The following is a 13,455-nucleotide window of genomic DNA, read 5'->3' as shown; positions in this document are numbered from 1 at the left end:
TTAAGACGAACTCACGTTAGAAAAGTATATCCTACATTAACCGATGGCACCACACGACGTCGTTCCAAGCATTCGAACACGACCTTATACAGGAAAGGGAATAAACGGGCATATCTGATCGCGACCCAGAAACCCAATCCAAATTAGATTAAACAAACACATCAGCACATCCCTCCAACTTACCATAATACCCCCAACCAAAATCCCCCACTACCCGACACCTCAGCACAACCATACAATTCAACGGTAAAGCAACGGCGGGAAGGAGGGTAGTTTAGGCAGTTCACATAAAATACGGTCCTCCTTCCCCGTTCCGGACCCAACTAACTTATTTGAACTACTTTTCTTTTTCTTGACCAAAATAAAAGAACACACTCCTTTGCTTTTCTTCTCATTACGTCGCCTTACCGCCGCTTAGAGTCTCCAAAACGGTGCGTTTCAGGTCAGACCCCGTCGCGCGTAGTCGGAGCTCCGAAGCCGCCTGGCGAGTGGGTCGTCCTGGGTCCGTTTCGCTTCGCTAATTAGCGGTGAATTGTGCCCTAAAGCTTTGATCTTTGCAAAAAAAATTGATTTGTGAATTGGGGCAGATCATGGAGAGAAGGAGATGGTTGGTATTGCTGGCAGTACTGGCCTGTTTGGTTGTTTGCTCAGCTGGGAGAGGTAAAACTTCGATTTCTGCAGTAAAAGTTTCTTACTTTGTGTCAAATTAGGGACAATTTACATTGAGATTGTAATTTTTGGACACTGTAGTTGATTAAATGGGACATTTTAGTATGGTAGTAAGTAGAGAGTGCAAAGATGGATGTTGTTGTTGGGTCTACCTAAACTATTGATTTGCTTGAAGGGTCTGGTTGGTGTAAGTTGAGAATTTTAGTGATGTGAATTGTTTAGGAATATGTGGCTTGGATTTGAATTTGTTTTAGCAGAATGGCTTGGATGTGGTTGAGTTTAGTTGCTTTGTGAATGTGTAGATTTTGGAGCATTTGGGATTTAATGATATGTTGTTGAAGTTTTGGACCCAATGTTTAACTGAGAAGTTTTATATCTTTAATGCAGAGCTGAGATTCAAGCACAAGTTTCATGGACATAGCCCCGTCTATAATCATACGCTTGCTACAATATTGGTTCGGTATGCTTCAACGGTAAGTTTCGTGGAATATTGTTTCTGGACCATTTATGGGGATCTTGTTTCTAAACATATCACCATGTTTGTTGTAAATGCATATGTTATTCTTGCCATTTGTTAGTTCGAATTTTCCCTGGAGTGCTGTGAATGTGGCATTTAGAAAGGCTAGATTTGGGGGATATTAATCTGTCTTATTAAAAGGGAAACAGACCTGAAGACATTTGGTGGATTGGATGTTAAGTTTAGTAGCAATTGTAATTATTCTTCTATCTTGTAGGTGTATGTGTCAGATTTGACAGAGCTGTTTTCTTGGACATGCAAAAATTGTAATGGCTTGATCAAGGTAATCAGATTTTAGATTATAATATAAAGTTCTTTTATCTAGAAGTTGTGGTCCTTATTCCCTCTTTCAATGAAAACAGGATTTTCAAATGATAGAGCTGATTGTTGACATCCAGCATTGCCTACAGGTGCAGTTTCATTCTTCCCCTCTCGTTTTATATTGTTATTCTTTGCAATGGCTGCCACATTTTGACATTATCATTACTTTTCCAGGCATTTGTTGGAGTGGCAACAGATCCTAATGCTATTATAATTGCCTTTAGAGGGACTCAGGAACACAGGTAGAATACTCTTATATCTTTCCTTGTTGATTTTTATTTTAATCTTTTTAGTTTTCTAGTTTCATTGTTATTGAGCCCAAAATTATTGTCTGGTCAGTAGAAGTGGGCATGTGGATGACTCTGGTCAATTGTGCAGTCGAACTACATTTTGTGTGTCTTCTATAGACCTTAGAGGCAGATTTATATCTATATTAGTTGTGGGTTTTCCTTGAATTATATGCATGTTCATGGGCAATCTATCTAAAGCTTTCTTTACTACATTTTTTGATGACTAAAAATTGATTTCATGTGTGCAGTATACAGAATTGGATTGAAGACTTATTTTGGAAACAACTTGATATAGATTACCCCGGCATGCCTGATTCAAGGGTACTTATTGCTGTGAAGTTCCTCCACTTGATATAGATTGTGAAGTTTTGATTCTCATTCTTTTTGCATTGTCTCAGGTGCACCATGGGTTTTATAGCGCTTACCACAACACAACCATACGTCCTGGAATTCTAAATGCTGTTGCAAGAGCTAAAGAGTTTTATGGAGATATTGGCATCATAGTGACAGGGCATTCAATGGGAGGGGCGATGGCTTCATTTTGTGCTCTTGATTTAAGGGTAATCATAATTAAGCCAGTCTCCATCATGTTTCCTCTTGTGTTAACTTTTTAAATTTAGTTCATTTTCTTTTCATCTTCAATGCATGATCTCATGATGTTTGCTTAACTATTGATTGGGTTGATTGGGGAATGGGGCTGAATTTCTGTTGGTTTTCTGGGTGGGAAGTGGACTGGGTGTCATGTGTTCTTGCTGGAGTAGTATGTGTGCACAACTTGGTAGTATAAACTACAATAACCTGTGACAGTTCATCATGACAAAAATGAAGTTATAGTATTTTAGTCAGCCGGTAAACTGAAGTCCTGTTAGAGATTGTAGGCAACAGCCGTAGTTGCGCTTGAGGTACTTATCTTTTCCTGCCATAGCTAGTTGTATGTTATTTTAGTCGGTTTCTATAGGCCTCAATGAAACTGTACTCTGCTTTTTCAGTTTTAATGTCAAATAAATTTCTCGATTAGTTTACAAGAGTGAACTTATAACAGAAGCCTAGCTGACTTGAAGTTTGAATGTGTAATTAGTGCTTGGTGGCTTGTTGCTCCTGATGCTCTCATGCAACTTCATTGAATATTAATTTTAGTTTGGACTGGAAGCATGTTTTCAAGTCAGTTGACATAGTAATGAAGATTCATTTTTCTCGTTTCTTTTGGTTTCTGAATTCCTAGGTCAATCAAAAGGAGAAGAATGTTCAAGTTATGACATTTGGACAACCTCGTATTGGTAATGCAGTCTTTGCTACTTTCTATAGCAAACTTGTGCCAGACACTATACGGATAACAAATGGAAATGATGTTGTCCCTCATTTGCCTCCATACTATACTTACTTCCCTCAGAAGACATACCACCACTTCCCAAGAGAGGTAATTTCTTAGCCCGCACTGGTGGATTACTTTTGTTTTTACTGTTAATTTTTTGATATTTCTTTGTGGTCGAGCTGTTAATGTTTTGTCCTCCGTAATCATATATAAGTAATAGAATAATGACTTTGTTCCCCCTTACTTACATTGCCTATATTCTACAATGGTTTTGGTTAATTGGTTTCTGGACTGGTTGCTGCTCGCATGCTATTCTTTTCCAAGCTCTTTTCCTGTTTGTTACCGAACACTCCCTAGTCTGAGCTTTTTCAAACATACTTGTCACATGGCCTCATTAATTTGGCATATGCACTCCAGAATCAACTGGGGTTACAATATGGTTGACACTTTAAGATGAGTATAGTAGATATATTGATTGACCATTGTACGTGCCCGATGCACCCAATGTTGTGTATGGTGCATTAGTGGTCTCCAAGTCAAGAAAAGAAATAGTTCTGGTTAACAGAATAGGTTATAACTTCTAATTATGCTATGTTATCTGCTGTAGTGATGAAATCACACTCTCTTAGTATTTCATCTCTGTAAATTATTGAATAGTGGGAGCACATATGAGCACCTGTAGTTGAATCCTTCTGTTCCCCTTGAGATCTCAATGCTGGAACTCTAAACATGTATTTTTATGATCGTATTGTGGAAAGTTTCTTTCTTTTTGGACCATTCATAGAGCCTTGTTCTTATTGTAGGTATGGCTTTCTTTTTAGACCATTAATAGAGCCTTGTTCTTATTGTAGGTATGGCTTTATAACATTGGAATGGGAAGTCTTGTTTATAAGGTTGAGAAAATCTGTGATTCATCTGGTGAGGACCCAACTTGCAGCAGGTAATCTCTTTTGTGCTGTGATATTATTGTGTCATTGTCACAGATTTTTCTTCCATCATATTCTGATACATAATGCTAGCTTGAACAGTCTTAGAAAACTAACATACAAAAAAGTTGGAAATTACAATGTTATTGTCAGATTAGATGTTACAAGTTTTTGGGACGTTTGTGCAGGTCAGTGAAAGGGAATAGTATTTCAGACCATTTAGTTTATTTTGGTGTGGATTTAATGGCCAAGACATGGAGGCCGTGCAAAATTGTGATGGGTCCTGGTTTACTGGAGCATGGCAGAACAGATCTGGAAGGAAATTTTGTACTGTCCAGAGATCTTTCAACTCCTGGTCTCAAATTGAAAACACGGCCAGATGCCAGAGGAAAGCCTCTATAGGATGTCAGCTGTGACAGATTTGTCTTGAAAAGAAGCTGTCATATTTATGCTTAGAGCCTTTTCGTTTTTAGAAAAGCCGTAGCAATGAAGATGGCCGGGGTTGCAATGATGTTGGTGTATATATTAGTGTACGTGTCAGTCGTGTTTATCTTCATTCTTTGGAATACGAATGCCGCCTCTGAGGCTGTGTTTACTTGTGTAAATAATGAATAATCAGATGCGTGTGAATACCTTAATACCAGTACGTCTACTATAATCAAAAGGGTCAATCACCATTGACTCTTTTTCATTGCGTAGGGGCAGTCTATCTACAACATCTAGAGTGTTGTAGAGTCAATGGTGATTGACCCTTTTGATTAGACTGTCCCTACGCAATGAAAAACCTCCAAATGGCACACCGGATCATTTGGCCAAACAAAAGATGGTTTCTTTTCCTACTATTACAATCAACCTCAACTAACCAAGTTGATGATCCGTGCCAGTGTTTTCTTGTCAAACTTTCTTCTATGGTGTGGTGCAAATTTTAATTACTGATGCGAAAGAACAACAATATCAGAATCACAATCGGACGTGGTTGGTGTAAATGTGGGTTTTGCATACCAAGAATGAACACACTTCTGTTTATGCGTTGCTATCTCATTGTATCAGCCTGTGATGCTCACTTGATTCCTCAGGCGCCCACTTCTAGTTAAACACTAGTTCTGATGCTTAAGGCTCCTTCATCATGCTATTTTCCACCCTTTCCATTCCCATCAGATTCATTGCCTCTCTTTCACTTGCTTTTAGTTAGTTTTTGTTTTCTGGTTTTCTTGCTGGCATGCTGATCTTTTTCAAGCTGTTTTCAGTTTGGCTATGAGCATTGCTAGACCGATCCTTCTCACCCTAAACCCTCATTGTTTTTTTTTTGGATCCCACACGTATGTTGTGACCATATTATGGAAGTTTCTTTCTTTCAGACCATTCAGAGAGCCTTATTCATGGCTTTATAACATTGGATTAGGATGTCTTGTTCATAAGGTTGGGAAGATCTGTGATGTCTCAGATTCTTTTTTCCATCAACAACAGCCGACCTCAGGTTAGATATTTACGAGTTCTTAAGATGGTTTTGGTCCTTAAATTGGACCATTTAGTTTATTTTGGTCTCCAATGAATGGCCAGTAGATGAGACCATGCAACATTGTGAAGGCTGATGGTTTACTGGAGCATAGAGGGCCAAGGTTGCACACTGTATACATGTGCATACTTGTAATATGAATGATGATGCTTTGTTACTGCTCTAAATAATCGTCACTTCTGATTTTCTTAATACTATTACAAATTTACGATGTACTATGATTAAAGGGTCACCACCACAAACGTACTCTGATGAATTTCTTATACTGTTCCTTGTTGTTTCCTTTATCTATACGAAAGGATATCAGCACCCTCTAATTGACACTACATCTCCTTCTCATTGCAATCGAGCCCTATCAATTAACCAAATAAATTGCTGCTGCATGTCATATATTGTTCTGCATTGTTCCACACAACTGCGCTCTTGTTAAGTTTTCTTCCTCATTTCTTTTGCGCTGAGGCTTCATTCATACTACCCTCGGATGCACAAATATCATAAGACGGCTCATTTCTGATTGAACCATATGCATATCACTATATGGAAATTTTATTGATACAAGTAGATCAATACATCTCACCTTACTGCAATTCCTGGAGTGAGAGCTCTTACGGGGTCTTGATAGATATACACAATTCAATGGTTTCTTTAAATCTTAATACCAAAAGACTGTTTCATTAAGAGGCTAGCTGCTTGTTAAATGTGGCACATATGATCGAAATTTCACGAATTCTAAAACTCGGAAGTCATTTATACACAGTACTACGTCAGCATACAATTCCCAACATGTTAGTTAGACGCATAGCTAGCTTGTTTTCAAATCCATGTCTGGTAAATCACCCGAACTCAACCACAACCTCTATGTAGAAATACATTCACATCAACTCTTCTCTTCTTTCTTATCTTCTTTCTTCTCTTCTTTCTTCTACTCTTTCTTCTGTTCTTTCTCAACTTCTTTCTTATCTTCCTGATCAGCAGCAAGGCTAGAAGCAGCAGGGCTAGAAACTTTGGCTTCAGCAGTAGTGGTTTTGATTTCCACTTCTGCAGTTTCCTTTACCAATTTCTCCTCCACTATTACCGCAGCCTCTCCTGTACATACATGCACATATATAAGCAGAGGAAACATTAGCAACTGATTACTCGTTAATCTGATAAGTAAATTAGCAAATAATCAGCCATTTTACTGGTAAGAGGTATCATAATTAAGCATTGCAATGTAAACGTTCGACCAATAATTAGTAGGTGCTCTTGCAATGCCACATGATGCTGTTTGGGTTCGATTGACCTCATTAACTTATTGTTCTTGTTGGATTTTCTCTAAAGAGGAGTTTGGAAAAGGTGTTTGATGGAACTGCCTCAGAGCAACACGTCCCTCGTACACCAATACCAATTGGCTTTACCAGTACTGATTGATTAGGTGAAATCTATATTTGAATGCATGATTTATTATGAAGTAATGAAAAAATAATTTAACATATTTAGGTCATGATCACAAAACTGTATTTTCTTTTGAGGACGTCGTATCACCAGCTGGTTTTGTTTCTTCAGCAGCAGGCAACAATTCTTTGTCCTCCTCTACAACTTTGCTTTCCTGATCATCCACCTTGAAGAACAAGTTTCCCTTGCTTCCAGGTCCATGGCGCGGAGTGTAATAATCGGATGTTCCAGATCTTCCCTCAGAAATAATCCCATCAATTCCTTCATCATCTAATTTTCTTGATGAAAAGAAATCCCTTGGTGACTCTTCAGATGTTATCAATCTCCCGGCTTCATGCTCCTTGTTGTCACCTTTGGCTATTATTTCTTTGTCACCTCCATCTTCCTTCTTGTTTTCATTGATGTCCTTCACATCATCAGCCACCCCAACACCTACATTGTCCTTTTTAACAAATTCTGCTGCTTCTTGCGCTTTTTGTTGTTGTTGTTGTTGTCCCTTTGAGAGTGCTACACTGTTGTCACAATCCGTGGTGGTTCCGGGGATTGTTCCGACGTCTTTGCTCTTCTTAGTGGCCTCCCCGGCATTGGATTTCTTGCGGCGCAGGATGGCATTGCTGGTGGCAACAGCGAGCTTTGAATCCCCACATCCCATAATTAATTTGAAATTTGAGGTCAGAGAGATAGAGATATAATTAGAGAGAAGAAATGTTACAGAGAAATATTAATCTCTTTCCCTTTAATATGCGGGAGAGAGATGTTGATTGTTTGATCTTGTTAGTTGTTTGTGTTGGAGCTGTAACTTGCATGGGTGTAATTTGGTGTCATGAAAGTGTGTATAAATAGCACCGGTTTCTTCGTTCTGATAATGGTGTACATTTTTAGATTACTAGGGTGGCACGTCTTTAAATTTCCTAAGTGAGATAAGTTTCAAAAACGAGTTCATACTTCCATCAAATTAACCAACTCAATTTAACAAGGGTGATTTGGAGCACTCGATCCTCATTTGACATGGGTGGCTTTAGAGTTAGGAAGAATAATTCCATCAAATAAAGCTAGCTATGTCTCAGTAACTCCTTGTTTTGGGGTTGTATGCATTTAACCAAATCATCCGTTATTAATCAAATTTGATAATCTAATGAAGATGAAATTTTGGCTTTCAATCCAGGAAGAATACTAATGAACTATAAAGAAGATAAATCAGACATTTTCCTATGGACAACTCTAGTGAAAGAGTGGTTACTGGACACAGTGACCTGGAATAAGAATATAAAAACTTCAATGATCTATAATGTTATCACAGCACAAATGTACCGAAACCATAACAATTTGCTTCTCTTTTGCAAACGTTAGGCATATATAAGGCTGGAATGTCTTCACTCACTAGCTTGTTGAGTGCAGCTCCTATTGTTCAATGTTCGTTTAATTGGGTTGTGAAAACAAATCTGTTTATGCAACGAATGCTAACTTGGCTACAAGAGAAATGTGTAGGGTACTGATCAATGTTAGTTAAAAGAATACCTTTCGTGTTGTCATTCAAGAGTACTAATCGATGTTAGTTTTTCTGGCCAATATATAACAGACAGTAGTTATACACTAAGGGAAAGAAAACGTGACAAAGTTGGAAGATTATACCTGTTTTCCCGTTAGATTAATTTGTGGTCAAGGCCTTCGCCTTTTACACGAGTTAGCGGAGGTTCAAAAGCTGGTATGGTGGTGGAGGTGGCGGTAACGGTGAATGTGATCTGGCTGGGGAGCTAGTTTGTTCCTTAAACCCAAAACCAAACAACAATAGTTGGCAAATTATACATAGATATGTATCCCCATGAAAGATAATAGAACCAAATCTTTCCCAGCCTTATTTTTTGGTGTAATCTTTGTCGTATGATTAGGATTAACTAGATGATTCCTACCGTGCTGCGGGTTTATTTTCTTGTTTTTACATATTTCAAAAGCTAGCTTTCCTATGTGCCTCTTGCTTCTGGGGTGATACCGAAGAGAAAAAGAAGAAACATTGGCGGTGATGGGAAAGATTGTCTCACTAAGATGAAGGTGAAGCGGTATATGGGGTTTAAAAATCTATATGCTTACAACTTAGCAATGCTAGCAAAACAAGGATGGAGTCTTGGCCAGTAATCTAGATTCTCTCATTGCACAGTTTATATACCCTGGGGGAGGCAGAGCTCGGAGACTCACCTTCTTTCTCTTGGAGGCGTATAATTCAAGGCAGGCCAGTCCTTAAAGCTGGGATTCAATGGCAGGTTGGAATTGGTTCAGAAATTCACATATGGCAGGACAGATGGATTTAGGAGCCTAAGCAATGTTGTGCTAATCAATGGTAGAGGCAGACTTGGAATGTTTCCAAAATCCAAACCAACATAATGGAGGACTAGGTGGTGTCCTCATGCTCATAGATGAAGATGGGATGTTCAAGGCAGCCTTTGCTGTTCCAGTCACAAACGTAGCTACTGAGAAACAAGTGGAGCTTTTGGCCATAAAAGAAGGGTTTCAGCTTCTGCAAAAAATGCAGGTAACCAATTCTTTCATAGAACCACATTGTGTCTGGAGGCTAGTGTACACATAGCTTCTATTAGGCATGACTTGTTAAAGTTCGGTGGATTGCTTGATGATATAAAAGTGGCTTTAAACAATGTACCTTCTGTTAAGATAGGCCATGCTCCAAGATCTTGTAAAGTGGCACATAGGTTAGCTAGCTTGGCTTTTGAAGCCACAGAGATAGTCACTTCTTTGGTTTGAAATAAAGAAGCTGGTTTTCCCATGATGACGGTGGTGGTTCGAACAGACTCTTCTATAACAACAATGCCTCTGGAGTTGCATTCATAAAAGAATATAAGGTGGAAATTAGTGTTCTAAATATGATATGAAATTGAATAATAACTAGGAAAGCAATGTAATCAATTACCTAGTGAATAACTCTAGCAATTCATTTTAGAAATGTTATCATAAACCAACAATAATTTCAAATGAACCATAAACAATAAACACTTTAAAATAAACGACGTTGATCATGACAAATCTGAATAATCAGCAACAAACTATAATATTCTCGCAAAGCAGATTCCAGAATCGGCCAAAGATATTGCAAAGTTAGGGGCCATCAATCTTTTCGCTAAACAACATTGATCATGACAAATCTGAATAATCAGCAACAAACTAATATTCTTGCAAAGCAGATTCCAGAATCGGCCAAACATTTTGCAAAGTTAGGGGCCTTCAATCTTTTCGCAAAATCTTCTTTTTACAAAATCTTCTTTGAAAAAGAATGACCACATTGCATTCCTACTGTCACCAATACAACTCTTAACTGACTAGATCAAATCCGGAGCAAAAATAATGAATTCATTTACATGTACCATACGACATTTGCCATCAACGAAATGCATTATGTCAGAAGACAACTAAATTAAACGGCAAACATAACTTAGCAATTATTCATAGTTTGGTGAACAATAGTGAAGTATGCAAACTTTCAATAAGTTGTACCAATGGAAGCTTCAATAATTTTTGTTCTTTTTCTTTTTTCAGATACACAGATATACAGAAAACCTGACACACTGATACTCATATGACATGTCAGTATATAACAATAAATTTGATACTGAAATAATCAGGTAGGAGTACAAATCCAAGCATGAAACTTTAGCTGAGAACTGAAAGCAAGCATAGGAGGGAAGGACAATATAGACATTTCAAACAATCAGCAATCAGAACACCAGAAACGGAATGATCCACACACACTCAAATCAAACAAACACGCTCATCGAAAATGAATAAACTGAAATCAAAAGAAAGGACTCGGTAGTGTACCGCCATGGGTTCCGGTGATGTGAGTTACAGTAGCTTGTTGCTGATGAGAAAAGGTGCCTGCTTTGGTTGGGTTTCTGAGATACTTGCTGCAAGCTGCAATGCCATACATAGGCTCACTATGGCCAAGAACAGGGGTAAGATTCATTTTATCATGTACCAAAATAAATTCTCTCCAAATGTAATTAGGAGAATACATAACACATTGTAACAACCAGATCTAATGACAGCTCTTCATAACTTGTGTCGCTAAAGAAAAAGTGCACAAATTTAGTCCAGTTCTCAGCTCAGACACACATAATTCCAACAGTAAAAACAGTACTCATCAACAGAAACTTACTTGAGGCAATTCTCTTCGGTGGTTCTCCACACAACTTAGGGGCCTTAAATTCCAAGGACCTCTCCTTGTAGAAACAATCCAGCTCCCTCATAAATTCTCATCCTCCGATTCCTCACCCTAAATTAAAAGAGAAGAGATTTTAACAGCCATAGTACTTGAAGAAAAAGAAAGAACTCCAATCGCAAAATTGAGTCTGTGACAAACAGTAATCATTTTATTCAATCATTCATATATATACATAAAACATTGTGTCTGGAAGTCAGTACCTCGGAATCAGACAACCAACCCTTTGACTCCCCCACATGTTTATCTATGGTTTTGAGTTTGTTTCCGACTCTTGCATTACTGCCATTGCCCTTGTTTCCTTAGCGCACCTCAATAAGCAGAGGATCATTAGCTTTAACATCACCAACCTTTAGCTCATCAACAGCCATGGTGATCCTAAAATGTGTCCCTCACAACTTTTACTGTCCTCATGGGTTTCTGTTTGAGGTGGCTGATTCTCCTTGGGGCCAGTAGGTTCCTCTTTAGCAGCAGAACCACTCTGTTGATCTTTCCCCAGATTTGACTTGTCCTCCATCTAAATTGCATTGGTTCTAGACTCTGAAATCTGAATGAAATAAAATACAAATGATTAACATGACGCTATATCTACATACTAATAAATTACATTATACTAGTCTGTTTCAGGAATGTAATCAACAAAATGGCGATCTAGCAAAAATCCATCGCTTATGCCTTAGAAACATTATTAAATATCGGTAAATATGTCAACTAATATCAATACAGCTATTAAAGATGAAGCAAACAAATGACCTCTAAGGCATAAGCAAGTAAATTCTCATAAAAAATGTCAATCATGTTAACTTATCGATGAATTGATATACTTTGGGTTGAGTACTTTACAAAATCCAAGTTTTCTAAGCACTCTATACTGTGTGCAATTGTGCATACAAAGTGAAACTCATCATACATGCATATATACTGTGTGAAGCAAATAATCCTGCTAATTTCATCGATCACCTCAAAATGGTACTATTAATGAGAAACTGAAATTGAAATCACATTCAAACAAATTTCCACACTCCACCCAAACAAAAACCAAGAAAAAAAAATGAATTTTACCTCGTGGGTTCGTTCCTATTTGGTTGCTTCTGAGCACCTAAACAAAGAAAAGGAAAGAGACAAACTGAGAACCAAAACCGAACTGGGTATTTCACTTCCATCGACACTGCAAAGGATCCAAGCAATGAATAGCAGATTTTCACCCTCTCTATGAAACCCAATGCCCTCCTCTTTACCAAGCTTTGGGGTTGTTTATTGGGCGAATGGCAGTACTGTAATTCACGAATTGAATGAGAACAAAACCGTATTTATGAACAGTCGGGACGATGCTTACGGATTTAATCATGTGTAAAGTCACTAAAGTGTAACTCATTCTTATGTTCTGCACATCATTTACATGAGTTCCTCGAATTAATCCACCAACTGATGAATTTGTTAAAATTAACTTCTGATGGCTCGGTTTTAAATACTTCACAACTAGTTAATGGTTTAGTGATGAAGATGACCACGGTCTGCCAGTCGTGGCTTCCACTAATAAGAACATATTGTAGATGATTCGAATATTATTCGTGCTGAAGCTAATTATATTGTTACGGCTGCAGTTATTAATGGATACAATATTTAAAGGTAGAAGATTCAAAATTTTTGATTAACTCTCTTAGAGCAAATCCAACAGATCCTCTACATTTTCTATATAACAAGATTAACGTCTGTTATAATCTTTTGCGGATCACGACGCTAATCAACAATATCAAACTCCTTGCTTCACATTTCATTTCAATTGAATTGACGCATCATTGTCTTCTTCTTCTTTCGGCCGTTTCAACCTTCTCAATTTACATATGTAATGTAGGTTGCTTTAGGGAATAAAAAGAATCGTTACGTTTCTTTCTTTTTCTTTTTTTTGAGAAGAAAAATAAAATTACAACAAGATATCTCTAGGCAGCCAATATTCATCATATCTAAATGTAAAGTCTACGCAGTCTGATAAGGAATGACCCCTAGCTAGATCTTCGAGAATGGAGACCGTGCCCGAGATTTGCAAAAGCATCAGTCAAGAAGTTGGCTTCTCGAAAAGCATGAACAAAGCTGATATTATTAAACTCACTAGCAACATGAAAGACATCTCAATATCGGATTTTAGATGCTAAGGGACTTCACATGCATTATTAACACAGTTGATCATTAAAAGAGAATCTCCTTCAACCACAATATACTTGAAGTTGAACCTTTTAGCAGCAAC

General features: G+C 37.8%; 1 protein-coding gene and 1 non-coding gene across 2 annotated transcripts; one reads left to right on the top strand and one right to left on the bottom strand.

Moving 5' to 3' along the window:
• Positions 1-354: 354 nt before the first annotated feature.
• LOC101296853 (lipase-like) lies at positions 355-4,674 on the top strand. The gene is made up of 10 exons (XM_004296752.1): positions 355-660; positions 1,057-1,142; positions 1,404-1,469; positions 1,549-1,596; positions 1,682-1,749; positions 2,046-2,118; positions 2,196-2,357; positions 3,020-3,214; positions 3,961-4,049; positions 4,224-4,674. The coding sequence occupies exons 1-10, from the start codon at positions 591-593 to the stop codon at positions 4,435-4,437; spliced, it is 1,071 nt and encodes a 356-aa protein (XP_004296800.1). The 5' UTR covers positions 355-590; the 3' UTR covers positions 4,438-4,674.
• A 5,491-nt stretch (positions 4,675-10,165) lies between these two features.
• On the bottom strand, positions 10,166-12,490 carry LOC101296652. The gene is made up of 3 exons (XR_184475.1): positions 12,273-12,490; positions 11,414-11,757; positions 10,166-11,264 (listed from the first exon to the last, which is right to left on the bottom strand). It is a non-coding gene; the product is annotated as an uncharacterized LOC101296652 (transcript).
• Positions 12,491-13,455: the final 965 nt, after the last annotated feature.

This window comes from Fragaria vesca, linkage group LG4 (genome assembly GCF_000184155.1).
Source record: "Fragaria vesca subsp. vesca linkage group LG4, FraVesHawaii_1.0, whole genome shotgun sequence".
Lineage (NCBI taxonomy): Eukaryota > Viridiplantae > Streptophyta > Magnoliopsida > Rosales > Rosaceae > Fragaria > Fragaria vesca.
The sequence above is the reverse complement of the archived record's forward strand: the minus strand, read 5'-3'. Positions and strand labels throughout refer to the sequence as shown.

Coding starts and splice junctions, on each gene's coding strand:
- LOC101296853 (XM_004296752.1), top strand. CDS start 591: ATGGAGAGAAGGAGATGGTTGGTATTGCTGGCAGTACTGGCCTGTTTG. Junction 1,470..1,548: donor ATTGTAATGGCTTGATCAAG/GTAATCAGATTT, acceptor CAATGAAAACAG/GATTTTCAAATGATAGAGCT. Junction 2,119..2,195: donor CCGGCATGCCTGATTCAAGG/GTACTTATTGCT, acceptor GCATTGTCTCAG/GTGCACCATGGGTTTTATAG.